Below are 27,668 nucleotides of genomic sequence, written 5' to 3'. Positions count from 1 at the left end.
AACACGCTGCATTATGCTCTCAATGGGAATTTATTAGACAATGTTTAACTTTCGAGCACTAGGTTTTCATCATCTCCTTTGACAAAGGGAACTGGAGGGAGGACAGGAGGAAGAATGGTGGACAGTTAGGGTGCCCTATAGGGTGCCATTTGGGATGCTAGCCCAGATGTGCTGGGCGTTACAGTACCTTGGCGTGGGTGTTGAAGAGTTCAAACAGGGCCATAGCCAGGGGTTTCAGACTGATGTGTCCATCCTGGTACTCCTGCAGGTAGTAACCCATGGTCTGCCTCTCTGGGTCTGTCAGCAGCAGAAAGGCCTGCTCCTCCAGAGACACCTGGGAACCTGGGGGCCACACACCTCGACACACTGACTGTATCGAGGGAGGGAGAGGAGAGAGCAAGAGAGAGAGAGAACAAGAGGGAGAGAGAGAGAGAGAAAGAGAGAGAGAGAGAAAGAAAGACAGGCAGAGAGTGGGAGGGAGAGAAAGAGAAAGACAGAAGAAGAGAGAGAGAAAGAAAGAATGAATGTACACTTAGAATTAAGGGTTTGGTTAGGGTACAGTATTGTTCCCTGAGGTACAACAATCTAAATACACAGAATGTTCCTTCAGAGGTATAATCTCACATGAGACTGTTACTGTAGGTACTGTACCTTTTAGGATACATGTGCTGTTAAGGATCGGACCCTTTTTTTCAATTTTCACCTAAAATGACGTACCCAAATCTAACTGCCTGTAGATCAGGACCTGAAGCAAGGATATGCATATTCTTGATATAATTTGAAAGGAAACACTTTGAAGTTTGTGATCCCGATCCCGTAGAGGATAAACTAGTATAATGGTACAGTTTTGTACCTAATATTTTGAATATAAAGGTGAAATCATCACACAAACCATGCCCATAATTAACATATTTCCCAGCATGCTCTATTGCAGGTTGATTTTTAGAATTGTTTGTTTCAATAACTGTGTTTTTGAATGCACAATGATTGATTGATCTTATGCTACACAAAGATAAATATATACATTTTTCTTTACTAATCCTAGTCTGGTAATAGTTGGACTAACCAGCAGTTATGGCCTCATGATATACGTAATGTATTGTCATAAAGAATAAAAAAATAAAAATTCTTAGGCCCTCACTTGGTGAAGGCTACAGCACTGAAAGTCATCGAATGCAACAACCATGTCTGTGTCACTAGCAAACACAGTTGGGTGGTACTGTTAACTCAAAAAGTTGCTTGAAATGCATCCTGGGAAATATGCAAATGAGGCGTTACACCTTACAATGTTAAAACAGCATCCCAAAACCTTTTCAGAGGTACATTTTTGCCATTTAAAAGGAACAAAACGGCTTTGTCACTGTGGTGGTAACCTAAAAAAGGCAAAATTGTACCTTTTCCAAAGGCATGCTGTTATACCTGTACTATATTGTCCCCTAAGGAACATTATTGGCTCTTTGAAGAAATGAACCGCAAGGGTACAATTATGTAATTTTGACTAAAGGTACAAGGGACATACCTTAGAGTGTACCGCTACAGTGACAAGCGTTTGTACCCCTTTAAGAAAAATCTCAACCGTTATTTCCGAGAGTGTACAGAGTCTGCTGTACAGTATATCTCCTTTGCGCTCAGTCATCCCACACACATCAACAGCACACCAACAAGCTTTCTTAAGCTCTAACAATAGGAACCACTTCAAAGTCATCCGTGTTAGGGTGAGCCCAATAACTGTATCATTGTTATTCAGCTACAGCTTGAAATGGCCATTCCAGCTTTAAATAGACCGGAACATAGAATATTGAGTACCTAGCCATTGATGGATCTTAAATACCATTCATAGTTAGATGATGGCACTCAAAATGATACAGTTCCACTCATTCTAAAATGGGTGCCTGGATAAGAGCTGTACGTGCATGTGGAGAGGACTTCTAACACAGATGGTTATGTTTTGACATATCAGATGATATACCGCAGCACACCTTTTTGAGGACAAAAATGTTAGAGGTTATAGACGCCTGGGAATGTGAAACAGATTGTCAAGAGGAGCACCAGGAGGATGAATATGTTGCAGGGCCCAGAGAGTAAAGAGAAAAATGACAGAGACAGTTAGCAGGTCAGGAGCAAAGCATCGACTCTTGTTCCTATTAATTACTAAGGGAATTTGTCAATCACACTGGGCTCCTGTCCTGCGCTGTGCTGCCCTCACTTCTCTACCAGCACCATACTTAGCTCAGACCAGAGAAATTCACCGGGTCCCAAATGGCACCCTATTCCCTATGTAGTGTGCTACTTTTGGCCAGAGCCTCTGGTCAAAAGTAGTGCACACTACAGAGAATAGGGTGCCATTTGGGAATCAAGGAAGACATTCATTTCTCCCCAAGGTGACCCTACAGGGTTTACCCCGGTAGCATTCCAAGTAACACAACCCTGTGGAGTTTACGTGAGCTTCCATATTCTGCAATGAAATCCATACAATGGAAGAGCAGTCACTTTTATGGTTACGTATCGGGTTTGAGATACAGTTGAAGGTCTACAAAGGTGTAAAGGAGAGTTGATGATGTGAACATTAGAGTATGACTAAGGACAGGGCAAACTGCGGTGAAAACACTTTCAGCATAATCAATCACAGAAAGTGTGATAAAGCACAGTATAGCTCTTTTGAGTCACCTCTGTCTCTGTATCTGTCTCTCGGTTTATCTCTTTCTTTCTCTCACTCTCTCACCATTGAGCTCCATTGTAAACAGAAAGCCAACATACAAATTTGCTTAGAATGCTTACAATTAGATCTACATCAAAGGACCTTGCTAAAATTAAACAGCTATTCATCAGGAATGAGTCCAAACTGGGTGCCTCTGGCAGTCTGCAACTAATGAGATTTGTAATTGGAGATTGGTGGTGAGGGCATGTTGATTTAATACAGGTCAGAGTATCATTTTAACAGCCGCAAGCCAGACTGACTGAATGCATTAGGGACACGAGGATGTGTCATAAATGGCTCCCTATTCCCTATGGGCTCTGGTCAAAGGTAGTGCACTATTTAGGGAATAGGGTGCAATTTAGGAAACAGGTCAAATAAAAGACGCCCCCTCTTTGGAAACAACGCTGCAACCATCGCAAGATGAGATGACACATTTAGGAACCGGTAGATTTGAATGTGTTGGTCTAGGTTAGAAGGAGGAAAGACAGAGCTTTTGTTTGAGTACCTGTATCATTCCACAGTAAGGGAATGTGTTTTTCTAAAGCTGGTTGTTGTGAGTTAGGTAGCATTGATATTGGTCATGAGTCCTCACTTCTCGGCAGGCGGCACCAGAGGGTGTTCTCCTGCTGTTGTGACTGTGAGAGAATGGTATCTGTGTGTGTGACTGTGAGAGAATGGTATCTGTGTGTGTGACTGTGAGATTGGTACAGGGGCCATTAACCTCTCTCTGGCTGCCAGAACTCACCCTAGACACTGTAAATTACACACACAGACACACACACACACACACAGACACACACACACACAGACACACACACACGTCTATATTGTGTGTGAAACCATTGGTGGTGCCATTGCAGTCCTTTGTGTCTCAACGTGTTTATGATGATTGAGTGTGTGTGTGGTGTGTGTGGCGCACATGCGTGTTTGCTCATCCGTGCATCCGTGTATGCATGCTCGTGTGCATGATTGAGTGTCTAGGCTGTCTGTCATTGAATCCTGTCTCTCATCACCACCATGGGACCACTCTGCATGCCTCCTCAGGAGAGCCTGACTGGAGCACAGGTACACAGCACTCTACTCACAGCAGTAGAAGGTAAACCATCATACAAATGAAAGCGTCAGAACCTAGAATTGCTCAACCATCAAGTTGATATTTCTCTCACCAGACTCAGGGCGCTCTGCACACTCATACAGTGGCTGTGAGAAGAGACTATTCCCAAACTGGAGAACATGAGGAGGAGAACCTCAGGGTCTCCAAAGAAATGGATCAACTCTCTCTACATATCTCAGCTGATAAATACACTGCTTGCCCTAATAGTCATACTACTGTAACCTGTAATTCTACGTCATCCGTTGCATTGCATTTCTCCGTGTTAAACGTTATAGATAGTGAATGCTCAGGAGTAGCGTGAGGTTTTAGGGACAATGACAGTGATGTGTCATGGTTGAATACGGAATGCAGCATTTACTCCATGAGATTAGCTCAGTGTTCCCCTTTAATTAAATATGACTAATGAAGGACTCTTCCCTCGCTTTTCTCTTTTATTGAAGAGACCTGACTTTGAGTCGCCATGGTGATGGCGTCTTGTCAGGCGGCTGTCACTGTCCCTTGACAGGATCGATCAGAATGTCCAACTAAGGATGAGGTCATGGATGTTAGGAATGAAGTGAGGATGAAATTCAGCAACTCTTGGAGGACAGTGGATCTTGATAAAAATGCTTCTTTATTGTTAAAACCACCACGTTTTGGCCTGTGTAGAAGGCCTGAACATGAAGGAGAGTTGTTGAATTTCCTCTTCACTTCAGTGCCTCTCTTGCTAGGAAATAGAGAGAGAGAGAGAGAGAGAGAGAGAGAGAGAGAGAGAGAGAGAGAGAGAGAGAGAGAGAGAGAGAGAGCAAGAGAAAGAGAGAGCGAGCGAGAGAAAGAGAGATAGAAGAGAAAAGCAAGGGTGAGCTACTCTTAACTGTAAAACGGTAAAACACAATACGTACATACAGTACCTAACCCGTGATGGTTTGTTAAAGTCCCATAACTTGAGTCACTGCTCTTCATGGTCGGATACCATCTGCAGTATTGATTTTCCAATCGAACTAGCCGCAAAGTGCCTCTCTTTCTTCTCTTCCAGTAAATCCTACTGTTTTCTATGCTTTCTGCATTTGCTACTGATGTGCATCCCATATAGCACCCTATTCCCTACATAGTGCACTACGTTTGACCAGAGCCCATAGGGATCTAGTACACTATATAGGGAATAGGGTGCCATTTTGGGACATAACCATGGTCTTACTTTAAGTACTCCTACTTTGAGCTATAGATTCGTACCTTAATGGTAGTGTAAGATTTAGTGTGCATCCCAAATGGCACCCTATACTTTTGACCAGGGCCCAGAGGCACTTTGCGGCTAGTTCAATTTGGAAAATCAATATTGCAGATTGTATCCGACCCTGAAGAGCTGTGTGTCACGCCCTGACCTTAGAGAGCCTTTTTATGTCTCTATTTTGGTTTGGTCAGGGTGTGATTTGGGGAGGGCATTCTATGTTCTGATTTCTATGTTTTCGTATTTCTATGTGTTGGCCGGGTATGGTTCTCAATCAGGGAAAAGCTGTCTATCGTTGTCTCTGATTGGGAATCATACTTAGGCAGCTTTTTCCTCTTTTGTCATTGTGGGAGGTTGTCTTTGTTAGGGGCACTATAGCCCTTGTAAGCGTCACGGTCGTTTTTGTTATTTCTTGTTTTGTTGGCGTGATTTTACTAAATAAAAGAAAATGTACACTCAACACGCTGCACCTTGGTCTTCCTTGAACGACGGCCGTGACAGAACCTCACACCACCAAAGGACCAAGCAGCGTGGCCAGGAGGAGCAGGGATCCTAGGCCCGGGAGAAGAGAGAATGGAGGACATATTGGACATGGGAGGAGGTTATGGCAGGGGACAAGACCCTGCCATAGAAACAGGCTGAAGAAGCGAGGGAGGAATGACTTCGCTACCAGGAGTCACGGCAACGGAGCAGGCACGAGAGGCAGCCTCCAAATTGAGGCACCGTGTTATGCGGTGGAGCGCACGGTGTCTCCAGTGCGCGTTCATAGCCCGGTGCGCTACATTCCAGCTCCCCGCATTGGACGGGCTAGAGTGAGCATCCAGCCAGGACGGAAGGTGCCAGCTCAGCGCATCTGGCTTCCAGTGCGTCTCCACGGCCCAGGATATCCTGCGCCGGCTCTGCGCACTGTGTCTCCGATGCGTCTGCACAACCCAGTGCGTCCGGGGCCAGCGCCCCGCATCTGCAGGGCGAAAATAACCATCCAGCCAGGACGGGTTGTGCAGGCTCTACGCTCGAGACCTCCAGTGCGCCTCCACGGTCCAGTGTATCCTGTGCCTGCCCCCAGAACCAGGCCTCCTGTATGTCTCCCCAGCCTGGTGAGTCCTGTGGCTGCCCCCAGACCCAGGCCTTCTGTATGTCACCCCAGCCTGGTAAGCCCAGCGGCAGCTCCACGCACCAGGCTGCCAGTACGTCTCCTCAGTCCGTTGAGACCTGTTCCAGCTCCACGGAGGAAGCCTCCAGTGATGATCCAGGGCACGAAGCCTCCAGTGAGGATCCATGGCACGAAGCCTCCAGTGATGATTCATGGCACGAAGCCTCCAGTGATGATCCATGGCACGAAGCCTCCAGTGATGATCCATGGCACAAAGCCTCCAGTGATGATCCATGGCACAAAGCCTCCAGTGATGATCCATGGCACAAAGCCTCCAGTGATGATCCATGGCACGAAGCCTCCAGTGATGATCCATGGCAGGGAGCCTCCAGCGACGTCCTCCAGTCCAGAGCCTCCAGCGACGGTCCCCAGTGCGGGGCCCGCAGCGAGGGGCCCCAGTCTGGGGCCCGCAACGAGGGTCCCCGCACCAGAGGCGCCACCAAAGTGGGGTGAGCCAGAGGTGGAGCGGGGTCTACGTCCCACACCAGAGCCGCCACGGCGGATAGATGCCCACCCAGACCCTCCCCTATAGGTTCAGTTTTGCCGCCGGATGGCACAAAGCCTCCAGTGATGATCCATGGCACGAAGCCTCCAGTGATGATCCATGGCAGGGAGCCTCCAGCGACGTCCTCCAGTCCGAAGCCTCCAGCGACGGTCCCCAGTGCGGGGCCCGCAACGAGGGTCCCCAGTGCGGGGCCCGCAACGAGGGTCCCCAGTCCGGGGCCCGCAACGAGGGTCCCCAGTCCGGGGCCCGCAACGAGGGTCCCCAGTCCGGAGTCTCCAGCGACGGTCTCCAGTCCGGAGCCTCCAGCGACGGTCTCCAGTCCGGAGCCTCCAGCGACGGTCCCCAGTGCGGGGCCCGCAGCGAGGGGCCCCAGTCTGGGGCCCGCAACGAGGGTCCCCGCACCAGAGGCGCCACCAAAGTGGGGTGAGCCAGAGGTGGAGCGGGGTCTACGTCCCACACCAGAGCCGCCACGGCGGATAGATGCCCACCCAGACCCTCCCCTATAGGTTCAGTTTTGCCGCCGGAGTCCGCACCTTTCGGGGGGGTACTGTCATGCCCTGACCTTAGAGAGCCTTTTTATGTCTCTATTTTGGTTTGGTCAGCGTGTGATTTGGGGTGGGCATTCTATGTTCTGATTTCTATGTTTTCGTATTTCTATGTGTTGGCCGGGTATGGTTCTCAATCAGGGACAGCCGTCTATCGTTGTCTCTGATTGGGAATCATACTTAGGCAGCTTTTTCCTCTTTTGTCATTTTTTATCCAAGATGGCGTAGCAGTCGGACGTGTGTTTGTATTGTCCTGTCGCGTGTAAATGTAAATAGTCTTCGTATTTTTCGTATACATTTCGTATATATTTTAATTTCACTTTCCATCTAGGAACTGAATATACATTCCTACATTCCGCCTCACCCAATGTGGTACGGACCTGCTATTTTTTTATACTTTAGAACCGTAACCCCAATCAGAATCTAGCCAGATAACTAGCTACTAGCTAGTAGTCAGTTAGCCACTGCTGCGGTCTTCACCCTCAACTCGGACACAGCCAGCTTCAATACCGGGCCAATACCTGCCAGTCTGCAAGCGCGATATCAACCCAGAGCATATAGGACTGCTTTTTCTCTACCACATCACCGGATTCCTGACGCAAGTTCTGGACAATTACACCGTATCATCACAGCTAGCTAGCTGCAACCGAGTGGCTACTACTGGCTAACACCTCTGTCCCGAAGCAAGCACCAGTTAGCCTTGAGCTAGCCTCGAGCTAGGCCCATCTGCCGGCTAGCTGAAGAGGTCTACCAGCGAATTCTTGGGCTACAATACCAGCTACAAGCTAATTTAGCCATTTTTTTGCCGCTGCTAGTAGCTTTTACCTTCTGCACAGACACCAGCCCTGTTATTAGCCTGGATATTACTCACCAATTTACCAGCATCGGACTGTCTCTCGACAACAACGCCGGATTCCTGCCGTAATCCCTGAGCCACTGCTTCTGATCCTCACAGCTAGCTTGCGGCTAGCGCAGCTAGCGCCACTGCCACGAAGCTAGCACCAGTTAGCAAACACAATTCTACAATTCACAACCTCTCTTTCGCCATCGCCATCTGGCTTGGATTCTCTGTCGACACGACCACGTCTGAGCAGACCCCCTCCGTCTGAGCAGACCACCCCCCGGGCTACTAACTTTAAACGCCGCGTGCTAGCTTAGTGGAGGCCTCCCTGCTCCATCTACGGCTGCCCCCTGGACACTATGATCACTTGGCTACATAGCTGATGCATGCTTGACTGTCCATTAATTCACGGTACTCCATTCTGTTTATTTGTGTTTTATCTGTCGGCTCTGTGCTTTAACTCAGGATCTGTGTGTAGTTAATCCGACCCTCTCTGCCTAGTCGTCGCCATTTTTACCTGTTGTTGCTGTGTTAGACTAGCACCCTGTTATTGCTGCTGTTATCTTACCTGTTGTTTTAGCTAGCTCTCCCAATCAAGACCTGCAATCACTTTATGCCTTATTGTATGTCTCTCTCAAATATCAATATGCCTTGCATACTGTTGTTCAGGCTAGTTATCATTATCATTGTTTTGGTTTGCAATGGACCCTGTAGTTCCACTCTCCGTACCTCTGATACCTCCTTGGTCCCACCCCCCACACATGCGGTGACCTCACCCATTGAGACCAGCATGTCCAGAGATACAACCTCTCTTATCATCACCCAGTGCCTGGGCTTGCCTCCGCTGTACCCGTGCCCCACCATACCCCTGTCTGCACATTATGCCCAGAATCTATTCTACCACGCCCATAAATCTGCTCCTTTTATTCTTTGTCCCCAACGCTCTAGGCGACCAGTTTTGATAGCCTTTAGCCGCACCCTCATCCTACTACTCCTCTGTTCCTCGGGTGATGTGGAGGTAAACCCAGGCCCTGCATGTCCCCAGTCACCCTCATTTGTTGACTTCTGTGATCGAAAAAGCCTTGGCCTCATGCATGTCAACATCAGAAGCCTCCTCCCTAAGTTTGCCTTACTCACCGCTTTAGCACACTCTGCCAACCCTGATGTCCTTGCCGTGTCCAAATCCTGGCTTAGGAAGGCCACCAAAAATTCTGAGATTTCCATACCCAACTATAACACTTTCCGTCAAGATAGAACTGCCAAAGGGGGAGGAGTTGCAATCTACTGCAGAGATAGCCTGCAAAGTTCTGTCATACTTTCCAGGTCTATGCCCAAACAGTTCGAACTTCTAATTTTAAAAATTAATCTCTCCAGAAATAAGTCTCTCACTGTTGCCGCCTGCTACCGACCCCCCTCAGCTCCCAGCTGTGCCCTGGACACCATCTGTGAATTGATCGCTCCCCATCTAGCTTCAGAGTTTGTTCTGTTAGGTGACCTAAACTGGGATATGCTTAACACCCCGGCAGTCCTACAATCCAAGCTTGATGCCCTCAATCTCACACAAATCATCAAGGAACCCACCAGGTACAACCCTAAATCCGTAAACATGGGCACCCTAATAGACATTATCCTGACCAACCTGCCCTCCAAATACACCTCTGCTGTCTTCAATCAAGATCTCAGCGATCACTGCCTCATTGCCTGTATCCGCCACGGGTCCGCGGTCAAACGACCACCCCTCATCACTGTCAAACGCTCCCTAAAACACTTCTGCGAGCAGGCCTTTCTAATCGACCTGGCCCGGGTACCCTGGAAGGATATTGACCTCATCCCGTCAGTTGAGGATGCCTGGTCATTCTTTAAATGTTACTTCCTCACCATATTAGACAAGCATGCTCCGTTCAAAAAATGCAGAACCAAGAACAGATATAGCCCTTGGTTCACTCCAGACCTGACTGCCCTCGACCAGCACAAAAACATCCTGTGGCGAACTGCAATAGCATCGAAGAGCCCCCGCGATATGCAACTGTTCAGGGAAGTCAGGAACCAATACACGCAGTCAGTCAGGAAAGCAAAGGCCAGCTTTTTCAAGCAGAAATTTGCATCCTGTAGCTCTAACTCCAAAAAGTTCTGGGATACTGTAAAGTCCATGGAGAACAAGAGCACCTCCTCCCAGCTGCCCACTGCACTGAGGCTAGGTAACACGGTCACCACCGATAAATCCGTGATAATCGAAGACTTCAACAAGCATTTCTCAATGGCTGGCCATGCCTTCCTCCTGGCGACTCCAACCTTGGCCAACAGCCCCGCCCCCCCCGCTGCTACTCGCCCAAGCCTCCCCAGCTTCTCCTTTACCCAAATCCAGATAGCAGATGTTCTGAAAGAGCTGGAAAACCTGGACCCATACAAATCAGCTGGGCTTGACAATCTGGACCCCCTATTTCTGAAACTGTCCGCCGCCATTGTCGCACCCCCTATCACCAGCCTGTTCAACCTCTCCTTCGTATCATCTGAGATCCCCAAGGATTGGAAAGCTGCCGCGGTCATCCCCCTCTTCAAAGGGGGAGACACCCTGGACCCAAACTGTTACAGACCTATATCCATCCTGCCCTGCCTATCTAAGGTCTTCGAAAGCCAAGTGAACAAACAGATCACTGACCATCTCGAATCCCACCGTACCTTCTCCGCTGTGCAATCCGGTTTCCGAGCCGGTCATGGGTGCACCTCAGCCACGCTCAAGGTACTAAACGATATCATAACCGCCATCGATAAAAGACATTACTGTGCAGCCGTCTTCATCGACCTGGCCAAGGCTTTCGACTCTGTCAATCACCATATTCTTATCGGCAGACTCAGTAGCCTCGGTTTTTCTAATGACTGCCTTGCCTGGTTCACCAACTACTTTGCAGACAGAGTTCAGTGTGTCAAATCGGAGGGCATGTTGTCCGGTCCTCTGGCAGTCTCTATGGGGGTACCACAGGGTTCAATTCTCGGGCCGACTCTTTTCTCTGTATACATCAATGATGTTGCTCTTGCTGCGGGCGATTCCCTGATCCACCTCTACGCAGACGACACCATTCTATATACTTCCGGCCCTTCCTTGGACACTGTGCTATCTAACCTCCAAACGAGCTTCAATGCCATACAACACTCCTTCCGTGGCCTCCAACTGCTCTTAAACGCTAGTAAAACCAAATGCATGCTTTTCAACCGTTCGCTGCCTGCACCCGCACGCCCGACTAGCATCGCCACCCTGGACGGTTCCGACCTAGAATATGTGGACATCTATAAGTACCTAGGTGTCTGGCTAGACTGCAAACTCTCCTTCCAGACTCATATCAAACATCTCCAATCCAAAATCAAAGCAAGAATCGGCTTTCTATTCCGCAACAAAGCCTCCTTCACTCACGCCGCCAAACTTACCCTAGTAAAACTGACTATCCTACCGATCCTCGACTTCGGCGATGTCATCTACAAAATAGCTTCCAATACTCTACTCAGCAAACTGGATGCAGTTTATCACAGTGCCATTCGTTTTGTTACTAAAGCACCTTATACGACCCACCACTGCGACCTGTATGCCCTAGTCGGCTGGCCCTCGCTACATGTTCGTCGTCAGACCCACTGGCTCCAGGTCATCTACAAGGCTATGCTAGGTAAAGTGCCGCCTTATCTCAGTTCACTGGTCACGATGGCTACACCCACCCGCAACACGCGCTCCAGCAGGTGTATCTCACTGATCATCCCTAAAGCCAAAACCTCATTTGGACGCCTTTCCTTCCAGTTCTCTGCTGCCTGCGACTGGAACGAATTGCAAAAATCTCTGAAGTTGGAGACTTTTATCTCCCTCAACAACTTTAAAAATCTGCTATCCGAGCAGCTAACCGATCGCTGCAGCTGTACATAGTCCATCTGTAAACTACCCACCCAATTTACCTACCTCACCCCCCATACTGCTTTTATTTATTTACTTTTCTGCTCTTTTGCACACCAGTATCTCTTCTTGCACATGATCATCTGATGATTTATCACTCCAGTGTTAATCTGCTAAATTGTAATTATTCGATTTATTGCCTACCTCATGCCTTTTGCACACATTGTATATAGATTCTCTTTTTTTTCTACCATGTTATTGACTTGTTTATTGTTTACTCCATGTGTAACTCTGTGTTGTCTGTTCACACTGCTATGCTTTATCTTGGCCAGGTCGCAGTTGCAAATGAGAACTTGTTCTCAACTAGCCTACCTGGTTAAATAAAGGTGAAATAAAAAAAAAAACTAAAAAAAAAATTGTGGGAGGTTGTCTTTGTTAGGGGCACTATAGCCCTTGTAAGCGTCACGGTCGTTTTTGTTATTTCTTGTTTTGTTGGCGTCATTTTACGAAATAAAACAAAATGTACGCTCACAACGCTGCACCTTGGTCTTCCTTGAACGACGGCCGTGACACTGTGACTCAAGTTATGGGACTTTAACAAGCCATCACGGGTAGCCCTGGTAACCCACTATATGGTAATAGACTGCCATTTGGCACCCACACACTGTGTAGTTCATGTATGATGTGCTCAGCTGTCTGTGAGTTTGAAGGTATTAGAATATTAGGTTTTAATCTGAAGATAGTGAACTATCAGTCTAAAAGACCTTAAGTGTGGCCAAATCTGGTGACCACTTAATTAAGAGACCTATTATAAACGTGTGTATGCGATGTCCGTGTGTTCTTCACTTCTGATGTCATTCATTTGGGGTTATGTGGAGCAAAAAGAACTCGGATATTATGCGTTTATTTATCAATGACGATATAGTAGCATCAAGTATGTTATGGAGTATATACTGTAAGTATGTAGTAGAATTTGACTTACCTTTCCTAGTACAGGTGTAGCCCGCGCTGAAGATGGCCTGCAGAAAAAACAGTAGAACATTAAAGATGCTCACATTATGAACCACTGACAGAAAACCCATTTTACAATAGCACATATAACAACCAAGCACAAATGACTTTGAAATATGTAATATGACATGAAAACAATAACAGCCCGGAGAGAACTGGCAGCAGTGCTCCCTGTGCCTCAGAAAAAAGGAAGTCAACAGATGCATCTTGAATGGCACACTATTCTCTACATACAGTGGTTCCTCAATTAAAAGTTGCGTGCGTAGACCAAATCACTTTTCAAATACATTTTCAGAATTTCATACAGGTAAGACGTTTTGATTGAGGAGATTCTAATGAACCTATTTTTGGCAAATAACTCTCAGAATTGTTTCCAAAAACGTTTTCCCAGTATAAAGGCGGCGCCACACATGAGTACTGGTAGCATTAGCCATCGGGAAAAATATCCTTTCTATTTTATTCTGTTATATTCCATTTTATTGTTACTGTAAAATGTGTGTGTGTTGATTACGGTAGGGCAGGGGAATATTACACTGAACAAAAATATAAACGCAAAATGCAAAGTGTTGGTGCCATGTATCATGAGCTGAAATAAAAGATCCCAGAAATGTTCCATATGCACAAAAATATTACTTATCTAAGATTTTGTGCACAAATTTGTTTACATCCCTGTTAGTGAGCATTTCTCTTTCGTCTAGATAATCCATCCACCTGACAGGTGTGGCATATCAATAAGCTGATTAAACAGTATGATTATTACACAGGTGCACCTTGTGCTTTGGACAATAAACGGCCACTCTAAAATGTGTAGTTCTGTCACACAATACAATGTCACAGATGTCTCAAGTTTTGAGTGAGCATGCAATTGGCAGGAATGCCCACCAGTACTGTTGCCAGAGAATTGAATGTTCATTACTTTACCATAAGTTACCTCCAACGTTATTTTCGAGAATTTGGCTGACAACGTGTATGGCATTGTGTGGGCGAGCGGTTTGCTGATGTCAACGTTGTGAACAAAGTTCCCCATGGTGGCGGCGGGGTTATAATATGGGCAGGCATAAGCTACGGACAACAAACACAAATGCATTTTATCGATGGAAATTTGAATGCACAGAGATACCATGACGAGATCCTGAGGCCCATCTGTACTCCCAGTCGTACTCCCAGTCGTGTAATCCATAGATTAGGGCCTAATACATTTATTTCAATTGACTGATTTCCTTAAATTAACTCTAACTCAGTAAAATCTTTGAATTTGTTGCATGTTATATTTGATATTTTTGTTCAATATATAATCCTTATACAGTGTACAAAACATTGGGAACACTTTCAAAAGAGCCTCAATTCATCGGGGCATGGACTCTACAAGGTGTCGAAAGCATTCCACAGGGATGTTGACTCCAATGCTTCCTACAGTTGTGTGACGGTGGCTGGATGTTCTTTGGGTGGTGGACCATACTTGTTCCCTGTGTTGGGTAGGTTACTTTCTAAATGTAGTCTGTTACAGGTACTAGTTACCTGTCCAAAATTGTCATCAGTAACTGAATTTTGGATTACCCAAACTCAGTAATGTAATCTGATTACATTCAGTTACATTTAGATTACTTTCCCCTTAAAAGGCATTAGAAGAACACAAAAATCTATGTTACCAATTGAACAACATCTATTGCAGGACAAATCAATGTTACATAGCTGGCCATATATGGATGTTAAATTTCATTTTATGGGTTGGTTATGTACAGTAGGCTTCTTCTAACCCATCGCGTTCTACTACATAGAATAATATAATTTAATTGTATCTTTACATTAATATATATCATTTATAAGTCCAAAAATGGATGTAGCAACTACAGATTGCACATTTAAGTCTATCAAAAGTGTTGTTTTTATCAGCATTAATTAGATTGAGCAATAAAAAAAACACTTTTATTCCATAGGCTGTGATACCCACTATGCATATGTTGCAAGAGCGCATTTTTCACTGGCTGTCGACTGGTTACAAAAACAATGATTTAAAGGCAGTTTAAACTTCTTAAGCCCTGCCACATCCGACAAGCATCGGAAGCCGGTATAGTTGGATTCAATCTTTGTCCTGTATTGGCACTTTGCCTGTTTGATTGTTCATCCATGGCTTCTGGTTGGGGTATGTATTGTGGTAGACCTGGGGGTTTGGTCAAGACGTTTACACAGATCAGACACGGACAGAGTAGGATAAACTCGGTTTCAAGGGTGTTTATTTAAATAATAAATCAAAAACAAAAAGGATAGGTCTCCCCTTTGAGACTCTCTCCGGGATACCGTCTTCTGGGCTCCGGGTCCTGCTGTATCCTGTCCGGATCGCAACTGCACTCACTCCCTCTGTAACCGTCCCCAACTATATGGGAGTCCTTTCTTCCCCCACTCTCCCTTGTATGCTGCCCTTCTGGCATCTTTATGGGCCTTGCACAGCTGGTGAGCAATCAGCCCTTGATTACTCACCAGCTCCCAATCAGCCCCAATTAGTCCTGGTCGGAGAGCCCGTCGAGACCTGGCACGTCCAGCAGATGGAGCCATCGCCTCGTGATGTATACTCCGTCTGTCACCAGGCCTCGACGAGTCTCCCCCTGGTGGCTGACCTAATGTACGCAACAGTACGTATGGTCACTGTCGGGACGACGTCATCGATGCATTTACTGATGAAGCCAGTGACTGATGTGGTGTACTCCTCAATGCCATCGGAAGAATCCCGGAACATATTCCAGTCTGTGCTAGCAAACAGTCCTTTAGCTTAGCATCTGCGTCATCTGACCACTTCCCTAGTGAGTCAGATGTAGGGAGCTGCGCTGTTGCGCATACTTTTCTAATAAGAGCGGTCCATGATCTCTGTAAAAAGCATTAAGTAATTATTTAGCCTATTGGCCTGCTCCAGAACAGCTATGTGAATCAATTTGCAAACGAGAAAATAAATGGGGGCAAATTAATAATTAAGCATTACCATTGAATTTAACCAGAGGGCCCTTTCCATGTTGAGAAATAGCCTCACACACGTGCACCTTGGTTGGGTGTTCTGGCTTGTGTTTGGGAGGGAGGAAGAGGGAGAGAAAGAGAGGAGGGGCTCATTTCTCCCGTTCTGAGGACCGGAACGAAAGCATAATCAGCGTTCTAACTCCCCCTTGTGGCGGTTTGGCGCAATGGCACAGTTCCGGTGACTGCATTACCACCACACCGGTGATCTCTATTGTCCCTCTAATCACTCTTGACATCAATGTAAATGTAATCGAAAATCTAATCAAACATGAGAGCCCATGAGCTAATGTTGTGCAACATTTCTATAGGCTATGCAATTGTGCGAGAAAACTGAGTGATGGCCTCTACTAAAAAGTGGAGGATCCCATAAGCTTTCTATAGACTAGGCCTACTATATTTATTTCTCAACTTTAATAATATTAAGCACATTGTTTATCTTTACAACAGGAGTATAGCCTACCTGGCTGGCACGAAAATGAACCACAGGAAAATCCTCTTCCATTCGCTATTTAAGTGCATACAGTTGAAGTCGGAAGTTTACATACACTTAGGTTGGAGTCATTAAAACTATTTTTTCAACCACTCCACAAATTTCTTGTTAACAAACTATAGTTTTGGCAAGTCGGTTAGGACATCTACTTTGTACATGACACAAGTCATTTTTCCAACAATTGTTTACAGACAGATTATTTCACTTATAATTAATTGTATCACAATTCCTGTGGGTCAGAAGTTTACATACAATAAGTTGACTATGCCTTTAAACAGCTTGGAAAATTCCAGAAAATTATGTCATGTGTTTAGAAGCTTCTGATAGGCTAATTGACATCATTTGAGTCAATTGGAGGTGTACCTGAGGATGTATTTTAAGGCCCACCTTCAAACTCAGTGCCTCTTTGCTTGACATCATGTGTAAATCAAAAGAAATCAGCCAAGACCTCCACAAGTCTGGTTCATCATTGGGAGCAATTTCCAAATTTCTGAAGGTACCACGTTCATCTGTACAAACAATAGTACGCAAGTATAAACACCATTGGACCACGCAGCCGTCATACCGCTCAGGAAGGAGACGCGTTCTGTCTCCTAGAGATGAACGTACTTTGGTGCAAAAAGTGCAAATCAATCGCAGAAGAACAGCAAAGGACCTTGTGAACATGCTGGAGGAAACAGGTACAAAAGTATCTATATCCATAGTAAAACTGTGGAAATTGTGGAAAAATGGCTTAAGGACAACAAAGTCAAGGTATTGGAGTGGCCATCACAAAGCCCTGACTTCAATCCTACAGAAAACTTGTGGGCAGAACTGAAAAAGCGTGTGCGAGCAAGGAGGCCTACAAACCTGATTCAGTTACACCAGCTCTGTCAGGAGGAATGGGCCAAAATTCACCCAACTTATTGTGGGAAGCTTGGGGAAGGCTACCCGAAACGTTTGATCCAAGTGAAACATTTTAAAGGCAATGCTACCAAATACGAATTGAGTGTATATAAACTTCTGACACACTGGGAATGTGATGAAAGAAATAAAAGCTGAAATAAATCATTCTCTCAACTATTATTCTGACATTTCACATTCTTAAAATAAAGTGGTGATCCTAACTGACCTAAGACAGGGAAATTTTACTAGGTTTAAATGTCAGGAATTGTGAAAAACTGAGTTGAAATGTATTTGGCTAAGGTGTATGTAAACGTCCGACTTCAACTGTAGATGACATGTATTTTTTCCCGCTGCTCCTGTTTTCGAGACAGGTGCATGATAACGGTCCATTCTAAATCAAAACAAATTTCACACACATATTATTTAGAATATGTAAAGACAAGATTCAATCAAGAATAGTCCGATGGGTGACATTATTAGCCTATCACTTCTGAATGATGCTCATTATTAAAAGAAATGGTCGCACACCTCATGTAGCCCATAGGCCTATATATTTTGAAAAGGTTTGTATCACTACTAAAGTGGCTTCTTAAAATGAAGCACATGAATCCTCTTTACAAGGGGTTGAGAGCCTAACTGGCATCCATAAGCAGGGCGTGAGTTTCAAGTTTGGGGAAGATCATTTTCACCATAACAATGCACCTTAATAATAAATGCATTACATGCATAATTGCATTCACGGTCATTTTTGATAGTGGTGTTTTCATAGCCTACTGCCATGTGTGCATTGCTGCACTTATAATGTGAAGAAATAGCCTAATAGTTTATTAACATTTTAAGCTAAACATTCTGATCTGTTGCGTCAGCCACATTTTATAAAACATGTTTTTAGATGCTAGTGATAGTATTGATTTGGGATCTATTGCACCCCACAACTGTCCCAGACTATGTTTGGAATATTGATTTCTTGCACACAATAGAATAGGTCGACTTTTGTACTATGGGGGATAGTAGATTGGCATAGGCTAGTGCTTTTGCTGTTCGTTAGGCCTACTCATCTTGTTGGCTGACGAAAAGTAAATGTGGACAGTTCTTCCAATATCTTCAATAGGCACCTCGGAATTGGACAAGGACGTGCTCAGTTGCGTCCCCAATGTGTCTGTCTTCACCTGTAGCCTGTGAGAAAGACCCGGTCATGTGATTGAGAGCCATGTGAGTGGGAGAGGCGCTTCGGATTGCACAGCAATCAGGGAGAAGGGCACAACGCAGCACTCCGGGACACAAAAGGCAAGGATCTTTTTAGGTTGCATCACGGCCACAAAGGGGATGCCGCCGTGAAATTCGAGGCATTATCAAGTGCTTGTCAAATTGTGAATGAGAGACGATTGAAGTGTGTACAGCCTGAGCAAAAAACAAAGCAGAGCTCATGCCTTTCAAGCGACTTTTTTCAAATCATCATTAGTCTCATCATGCAGCCTTACAATGTATTAAAAACAAAAACATATAGCCCAACGTTTGTAGGACAACTAAAGTTACATTAATAACTCTAAATTAAGGACAGGAGTTTGTATTTCTTTGTTAACTACTCAACAGAGCATAGCCGCATGTGCACACTCCATCAAATCATTTGGAGAAAATGATTAAATTGTACTCTTCATACTATAAAATAATATAAAATAATGCCACGGAATTCTAAGCAAATCTTAGAATGAGCCCACAGCCATTTGGCATTGCCACATCAGGACCTAACATAAGGACAACTCAGAGTATGATATTCTTTTCCTCTGACATAGACTATATTTTCTTAATATCATGCTTCTTTAGACCTGTCTAAAATAAATAATGGATTTATTGGGAAGGTGTTATATGAAGAGAAATTATGAAGAGAAAATATAGATAAAACGTAATGATGCTCATCGGCCATTGGACATAAACATTACACAACAAGTTGGAAATCACAAATTCAACAATGAGTGGTTTGGAAGGAATCAGTGGCTGCCTGCAAGCATTGCAAAGCAATCACTAGCCTGCTATTCAGTGGAGTGGGTATGTGGGTATGTGGTCCATGTCTGGGTTTAAGGGTCTCTTTTCCAAGCTTAAAAGGATAAATATTAAACATTGTCAATCGAGAATGACTTCTAGAAAGAGGCCCGAGTTCCTGACTTGGAAACTCGGAACTGGAAAATCTCAAACTTCAGTGAGTTCAAGACAACTGGGAACTCGGGGAAAAAACGAGCTCCGACTGGGAAAATATGTTTTGAATGGTCATCCAATTCAGAATTCCAAGTCAGGAACTCGGGCCTCTTTCTAGAGCTCACTGACATCATGATTAGAGCTTACTGACATCATGATTCAACCTTGTTTTTTTCAGAGTTCTCAGTTGTCTTGAAAGCACCATAAATCCAGAGAATGCCATACTTTGATGACCGCCGTGCCACCTTCCTGTTGAAGTGAACACAACAAGGGGAGTCCAAAAATGTCTTGTATGCTGCTGCATAAATTATGTAATATGCCAGGGAGATATGTATACTGTAGCTAAAAAAGTAATACTAAATGTATGTTGTTTAGTAAGCTGTTAGCTGTTGGTGGTGCACATGTAGCCTATAGCCTGTTTTAGATTAATGTCATCATCGAATATTGTAAGAGCTTTCACTGTCTGCTTATATGCCCCCTTTATTTATCCTACGTTTCTGACTTGGTGTACAGGGAGAATACTGTAACAATGGCCCATGTTCTGAATTCTGTCGCTGTACATTTCAAAAGTGCTCAACAAATAGTTATATTGACTACATCCGTCCTAGCTCGCTCATTAATGTCTTAATCAAAATTACGGATTGCCTCTTATCCGCTCGTCGTCCCCTTATGCCATAGTTTGTACATCTCAATTGTCAGTAGAAACCACACGTGATTAAGCAAGTCAGCCATGTTTTTTTAAAAGGTAGTAAATGAGGCTGAATGAACTGTTTTGCTGCCAGACAAGGCTCCACTAATAGCCAGGTGTAGCAGTGGTAAGGATTCATTCCATGGTGCTGAAAAGAAAGCTCTGCCATTGGGACAGCTTTATGTAGGCCCTAACAGTTTGTGGGCAACGTTTGTCACCGTTATAGTGCAACTAATGTATTGTTTAGTGTTGTGGCTTGGCTGGCATGCATCTTAAGCAATTTTTTTTGTTGCCCCACCAATATTTCCATGCCAAAATCGCCACTGTACACACAAGTATACACCCACACTAAAGTGCCATAGGTTTTCCTGATAACCTTGAACAGTGAATGTCATTACAACAGTCAAGGACAGTGTTCAGGAGAGAGCAGAGCAGACAATCTGACAGCTGCAGCTCAAGGTTCAGCCAATAACACACACTACACTGAAGCAGAACTTAGTGCACTCGAACCCACCACAGCAATGTGTAGGCTATGCAGTTTCTTTGTTGACTAACTACTGCCCTCGCAAACACACACTTCTTATTCTGGAAATAACCTCTGGTGTCATTCGCCCATGGCAAAAGAAGCTACTGGCCTGGTCAAGCAAATTGGCTGCTGCACTCACGTTTCGTTTCACGGATACGTAAAGTGAAACAGCACGTGAGTTATTTCCAGATTAGCCTGGTTCCAGGCTAAGCAGCTAACGCAATGTGGTTTGATTGAATTGTGCCATAAGATCGAGTAGGCTCTTTGGTTAGTAATTAAACAGAAAGTGCTGGAAGGAGGATATCACTAATAATGAGAGGCCAAATATATGGAAGTGAAGGACTAAAAGCCACCTTGCTTGATTTCTAAAGGAGCTGAGGGGAAATGCATACTTCCTAGGGTTCTCAAACAGCCTGCCTCAATTAGAGCTGGTGACAGAGAGCTGAGGAAAGGAGGGAGAGACAGGCAGCTCGCTGTGGGACTGAGCACCATATCACACGTCACAGTCAAACCCAACAATGAAGTGGATGTATTCTGCCTCACATTACTCACTCAATCACTCGCATAACAAAAGCCCTGCCACTGACAGTGGTAGGATAAAGAATTACATTGGTCAGAGACTGAATGGTAATTTCATTCTGTTACCTTGCTACGTGATATTTCGACGAAATGCTTCAATGGGGGCTGTCTTATAAAGAAAAAAAATATTAAATTATGTTGCTAATCTTAATGTCAACTGATTGAATATAATTGATTTCACCCAACAGAATGACTGCGTCCCAAATGGCATCCTAATCCTTATATAGTGTACTAGTAGTGCACTAAATACGGAATAGGGTGCCATGCAGACAAAGTATTTTTCCATCAATGCCCTAAGACATTCTTTCTGCTCAAATAAGAAATGACTGACTGAATGCAAATATCATTCAATGTTCGAAGCATTAAACATACTACATCCCTCTTCAGAGAATGTTGGAGCCACTGTACATTGTACATTCCAAGAACGTTTGGTTTAAAGGGAACTTAAAATAAACAGAGAAAAGAGCTTACACTCACTAGTTGCGGTTAGAACTGTGACCTATAACATGACTTTTTCGCTGAAAACAAAAATGTCATAGAACTCCCATAGGAAGCATCTCAAATGGCCCATAGGGTTCTGGTCAAAAGTAGAGTACTCTATAGGGAATAGGGTGCCATTTGGGATACACACATAGAATTCACAAAGAGATTGCCCTTTTGACAATGTTGTGCCTGTTTGTGCTAAATCACCGTGTAGTAGCTGGGCTGGCGGTGCTCTCTGCTATGGGCGGTGGGCTCGGGGGGCTAGGGCTGCTGATCCATTTGGTCTGGTCCACCACGGTCCGGGCATGAGGCAGGCGGCCAACGTCTCTCACCCTAACCAGCAGGTGGCGACACGTCTTCAGGATCCTCACCGCCTCATCATGGGGGATGGCCACGAAGCTCCGCCCATTCACCTCCAGCAGCTGGTCGCCCACCTGAACCCACAGAGAAGAGAGGTTATACTTGTAGATATACACTGAGCATATCAAACATTAGGTGCACCTTCCTAATATTGAGTTGCCCCTTCCCTTTTGCCCTCAGAATAGCCTCAATTTGTCGGGGCATGGACTCTACCATGTGTCGAAAGCGTTCCACAAAGATCCACATATTGACTGAAATCCTTCCCACAGTTGTGTTAAAATGGCTGAAAGTCCTTTGGGTGGTGGACAATTCTTGATACACACGGGAAACTACCCAGCACGAAACAACCCAGCAGCATTGCAGTTCTTGACACAAACCGGTGTGCCTGACACCTAATACCATAACCCGTTCAAAGGCACTTAAATCTTTTGTGTTGCCCATTTACCCTCTGAATGGAACACATACACAATCCATGTCTAAATTGTCATGAGGCTTAAAAATCCTTATTTAACCCATCTCCTCCCCTTCATCTACACTGATTGAAGTGGATTTAACAAGTGACATCAATAAGGGATCACAGGCAGAGCCCCACCTCTTTTGAGCCACACCTGTTTAGCTAAAAAAAAGTGTGTTTTGCATGTTATTTTGGCATTAATACGTGTCAAATATCCGTTTTCAAACAATGTAAAAAACAGAGAAAGCTCAAAAATTCAAGCCCCTTGGGTGCTGCCATAGATTTACATTAGAAGTGCCCATCCAAGAAGGCTCAAGGTCATTGGCTGCAGATAAAATGACATCAAATCCCGTTATATCTACTGTAGCTGATTGAACTGATGAGAGGCCAAATCTATGGAAGGAACATCATTCATAAAACCATGTTCTAGCAGACCATAACAACCAAAGCTTATTATCTCCCAGCCTATTCATTCTTCAAAAGCACAAACAAAACACTTGACATTGTGATTTACAATCAATAATCCTCTTTGTTTTATGCCCTTCCATATTCTTCCTGTTCAATATTTATGAGAAGCAGTTTAGCTTTGATTTGAGCTTAATAGTTATTAGGGAGTGAACGTTATACAGGGAGAAAATTGGACCTCTCTGAAATTAAAATGAATGGCCCTTCCTTCAGCAAAATATATTTTACCTAAACCCTCCCTGAACGCGTGAAAATAATAATAATTAAAACAAAGTGGATAGCAGAGAACATGTCTACCCTCACTTATTGGACAGACCAGAGACTTAGATATGCAGTTTTAAAAACTGTTCTTCATCCTGTCAGCATTACATAGCAAATTAGGAATTTGAATAGCGCTCAGAGCTGCTGGCCAGAAGGTTGTGGGTTCGCAAACAACCGTGGACAAGAGTAGGGATGGAAATATCTCCTTTATAGTTAAAGCATTGCATGATTGCCATTTATAAACATTTCATGCAATCCTACGTCATTTTACATATTAGCAGAATATTTTTTTAATACCACAAAAATTACCGAAATTACAGACTAATGGACAGAGAGATAGGCCTATGTGTTCATCTTATCATTATTTATCCAATGCCAAATCAGTGTGTCTTCTTTGTAAGAAAACTGTCCCAGTTTGCAAATAATAATAACCTGAGTTGTCATTAGGATTCTGAGCATGGTACTTTCAAAAGCTAGGCCTACCTTTCCCGTTCTATCGATTCCTTGGATAATTTCATGTTTTCATGTGTACATGAGTTATTGACGTTCAAGCAGGCAGAAATCCCGCCGGTGTTACGTAGCACCGTGATAGTCGCTCTCACTACTGTACACTAGAAGTTGATTGGAATACGAGGTTTAGACCGCGGAAAAAATATATCATACATGTCTGATTTCAATATTGGCCGATGTCATAACTCGGGGGGGTTTATTTTCTCTAATGAGCCAATGATCATATTTTTTTCGATATTCCTACCTCGAGAAATGTGTAGTTTAACAGAGGGTCTAGCACATTTTCCTATTTGTCTGCCTCTTAAATCTAGTGCGCATTGCATGTTGCATTTGCTAGAGATATTATGGAAAGGAGATAGGAATACAATTAACAAAGTAACGTACAACGTCCCACCTTCACTGTCAACCAGTCGCGTTCACGTTGTCATGCTGCGTAACGCGGTTGCTAAGCTAATCATCACGCAATCCATTCTCAAAGTCAGTGTATATTTTTTTCCTCGAAAGTACCTTGTCACGATTTCAACACAGAAATATTAGTAATGTTGTACTTTTTGTTGACGAAATTCTGCGGATGTTGTGTTTTTTAGCTAGCCCCCAATAGACTCTCATTCACTCCTTGAAGGACAGCGCTCCTTGTCCCTGAATCGACCAAGATGCACCATGCGGTCCATTTCCATAGCATGTGCAACGTTTCACCTCTCCTCAAAACTACAGTATTTCTGCCGTTGCGAATGTCAGAATCCACTCTGTTAAAGCACATGTTGTCTGCAAGTTGAATATGGTGAGTTTGTAGACTCCTAAATTGATAGTGCAGTTTGCTCTTGGCGATTTTACAGCTAACTAGGTACATTACATTATGATATTGTATTTTGTAATATTGTGTTTAACTACGTTTGCTAGCTAGTTACCCGGCCCAAACCTTTAAATCATCTCATGAACTGCCACCATAGCCCCACGCAGCACAGCCATTGGTTAAGCAGCATACAAAAACGTGTTCGATTAGAAACAGCAGAGCAGGCCAGCCGCAGGGTTGGAATATCCATTACTGTGTTAATTAACATTTATTTAACTAGTGTTGATGATTCGTTATTAGAGAAATGAGACCAAGTCAATAGGCTGGACAGGGTGGAACAGTATTTAGTAAGACAGTTTATTCAGTGTGAAGATATCTGGCAAATCGTGCAGCACGGCTCCTTCTGTCTGACTCGTATGGAATCGTCGGAAGAGGGAGCGCTCTAAACAGTTCATACAGATTATATAGGCAACAAGCAAAGTAGGTTGATCTTGTAGTCTGGCCTTCCGATTGGTCGATCTGGGTCTTGGGTAGTCCTGTCCGGGCCTGATGTCGACATTCCATTGGCTCTTCACACAGTTCTTTGTCTTAGTCTCATCCAAAAGCATCCTGCATGTGCGTTTGTTTTCACAGGGCCCTATTCATGGGGGAGGGGAGTGTGTGTGTGGGTCTGACAAAGTAGTGGGGGTATAGTGGGGATGGGTGCATGTTGTGTCAAGTATAGCTTGTGTTGAGAAGTGGTTAAAACAAGTTACCAGTATCCATTACAATTTCTTACACTAGGCAAGTCAGTAAAGAACAAATTCTTATTTTACAATGAAGGCCTACCCTGGCCAAACCCTCCCCTAACCCAATCACAAACAGTTGTGATACAGCCAAGGATCGAACCATGGTCAGTAGTGACACCTCTAGCACTGCCTTAGACTGCTGCGCCACTCGGGAGCCCTCAAAATGCAGCCTAGTTTTGGCATAGGCTGATCAGGTAAATCCAGGTGAAAGCTATGAACCCTCATTGATGTCACTTGTTAAATCCACTTCCATCAGTGTAGTTGAAGGGGAGGAGACAGGTTAAAGAAGGATTTTTGAGACAATTGAGACATGGCTTTTGTATGTGTGCCATTCAGAGGGGGAATGGGCAAGACAAAATATTTAAGTGCCTTTGAATGAGGTATGGTAGTAGGTGCCAGGCACACTGGTTTGTGTCACGCGCAACAATTTCCCCATGTGTATCAAGAATAGTCCACCACCCAAAGGACATCCAGCCAACTTGACACAACTGTGGGAAGCATTGGAACCAACATGGGCCAGCATCCTTGTGGAAGGCTTTCGACACCTTGTAGAGTCCATGCCCCGATGAATTGAGGCTGTTCTGAAGGCAAAATTACATGACCCTCCCCTTGACTGAAATTGAAAAAACATGACCCTCCCCCATTTTCCTCCAGGTAACCATTTATTTCCATTTCTATCTGTCCCTTAGTAAGGAAAACATGATCAACAGGGGGATACAAAAGGCGTCTTTGCTATCAATATGTAACATGATTAGTATCAATTAGAAATATAATTCACAATGAAATAACTTCTATATAGACTGAAGTGTATCAATGTTGTTTTTCCATTTCTCAAGTCTTATACTAGTCTTCCACCATAAAGGTGGTGGTCTAGCTCTCTCCTCCTGCCTCATAATCTATATCCTATCCATTAAACATAAAAAAGAAAGGACTGCCCCACACCTTAAAAAATAATAAGTTAGGCTAGTGTGAAATAAAAGACAACAGAAAATCTGAGAAACACAGGAGAAGCTGAGGTATAGTGGCATTACTGGACCTCTTCAAATGGCCAATTCTCTTTCCACAAGAGGAAGTAAAGGAAGAAATTAGTTATTGACTTCTCCTCTCCCTCCCTCCCTCCTAACACTAATGCATTTACAGTATATGCAGTGGAAGAATCAGCTTGAGTGAACCTCCATAATTCATTGAAGAGGAGGGAGGGAAAGAGATGGAGGGAGGGTGAGAGGGTCTGATTTACATCGCCCAGCCAGGGCATCTGAGGTGCAGCCACTGAATGGGAGAGTTTTACTATAGGGCTCTGGTCAACAGTAGTGCACTATAAAGGGAATAGGGTACCATTTGGGACCCACTTCAAAGTCCATGTCCCTCAGCCCCCTGCCTCTGTAATGCTTACTCTGTGGCAGTATGGGACCCCTCCAGCGTACTGTAACTCAGCTGCTCAAAGTCGATAGATCGAACCGTCATTTCCAACTGTCGTTTCATTGATCATCCGAGATGAAGCGTGAAATAAAATGGTTATGAGTCAGACGAGACTGAGAGGAGCAATTGTCCATACACAATGTTCTTGTCCTTTCTCAGAGAGAGAGAGAAGGGGGGGTAGAGAGAGAGAAAAAAAAACGAAGGAAGAGAGGCTAAGGGCAATTTCCTATTTTGGGTGGCAGAGACAGTTGTCTGACTTGATCGTTTTTCTCCAGGTGGCCTGAGAGAGAGGGGCTATTACTGACACGGTACAGCAAATGGACAATCTCTCCCAAACACACTAAATGTTGTTTTTCAGAGGGTTGCCAGCCAAAGAGACAAGACACTGGCACCTATCTGTGGATGAGAAGTGGCAGAGGCTATGTCCCAAATGGCACCCTGTGAAATGTTCCAGCTACAGGCCCTTGTCAATGTTTTATTGTGATTTCAAGCTGTATGCGAAGGTTGAACACTTCTATTTGAATTGCGTACACCAGGATTTCCCAAACTAGGGGTCACAACCTGATTTGAAAATGGGGTTGCGAGATAAAATTTGTGCTTGGTTCATAGAACTGGGGTTGTTCTCTAATAAGAAACTACATGCATATGTTTTGGCACTGATTAACTGTTGAAGCTCTTTGGAAATAAGTTTGTTGATGTCTTAAGAAAAATTCTCATTAAGATTCTTCCATTTTTGCCCCGTTCTCATGCTCTTTGGTTACAATCAAAAATTCTACATGTCTTTTCAAGAAAAGCTAATAATCTTAGCAGCTTCAACAGC

The 27,668-nt window shown here is 44.4% G+C and overlaps 1 protein-coding gene across 1 annotated transcript in view; it reads right to left on the bottom strand.

Moving 5' to 3' along the window:
• The window catches only part of LOC139576415 (whirlin-like), a 100,964-nt gene that overhangs the window by 18,489 nt on the left and 54,807 nt on the right, over window positions 1-27,668 (bottom strand). The window contains exons 4-6 of the mRNA XM_071402528.1: window positions 22,006-22,232; window positions 12,920-12,956; window positions 188-370 (exon numbers count right to left, since the gene is read on the bottom strand). Of these exons, the coding sequence (XP_071258629.1) occupies window positions 188-370; window positions 12,920-12,956; window positions 22,006-22,232 (447 nt within the window). The remainder of the gene's footprint in view (window positions 1-187; window positions 371-12,919; window positions 12,957-22,005; window positions 22,233-27,668) is intronic.

The sequence above is a fragment of the Salvelinus alpinus genome, chromosome 5, assembly GCF_045679555.1.
Source record: "Salvelinus alpinus chromosome 5, SLU_Salpinus.1, whole genome shotgun sequence".
NCBI classification, from domain to species: domain Eukaryota; kingdom Metazoa; phylum Chordata; class Actinopteri; order Salmoniformes; family Salmonidae; genus Salvelinus; species Salvelinus alpinus.
This window is presented reverse-complemented; position numbering and strand designations above follow the sequence as displayed.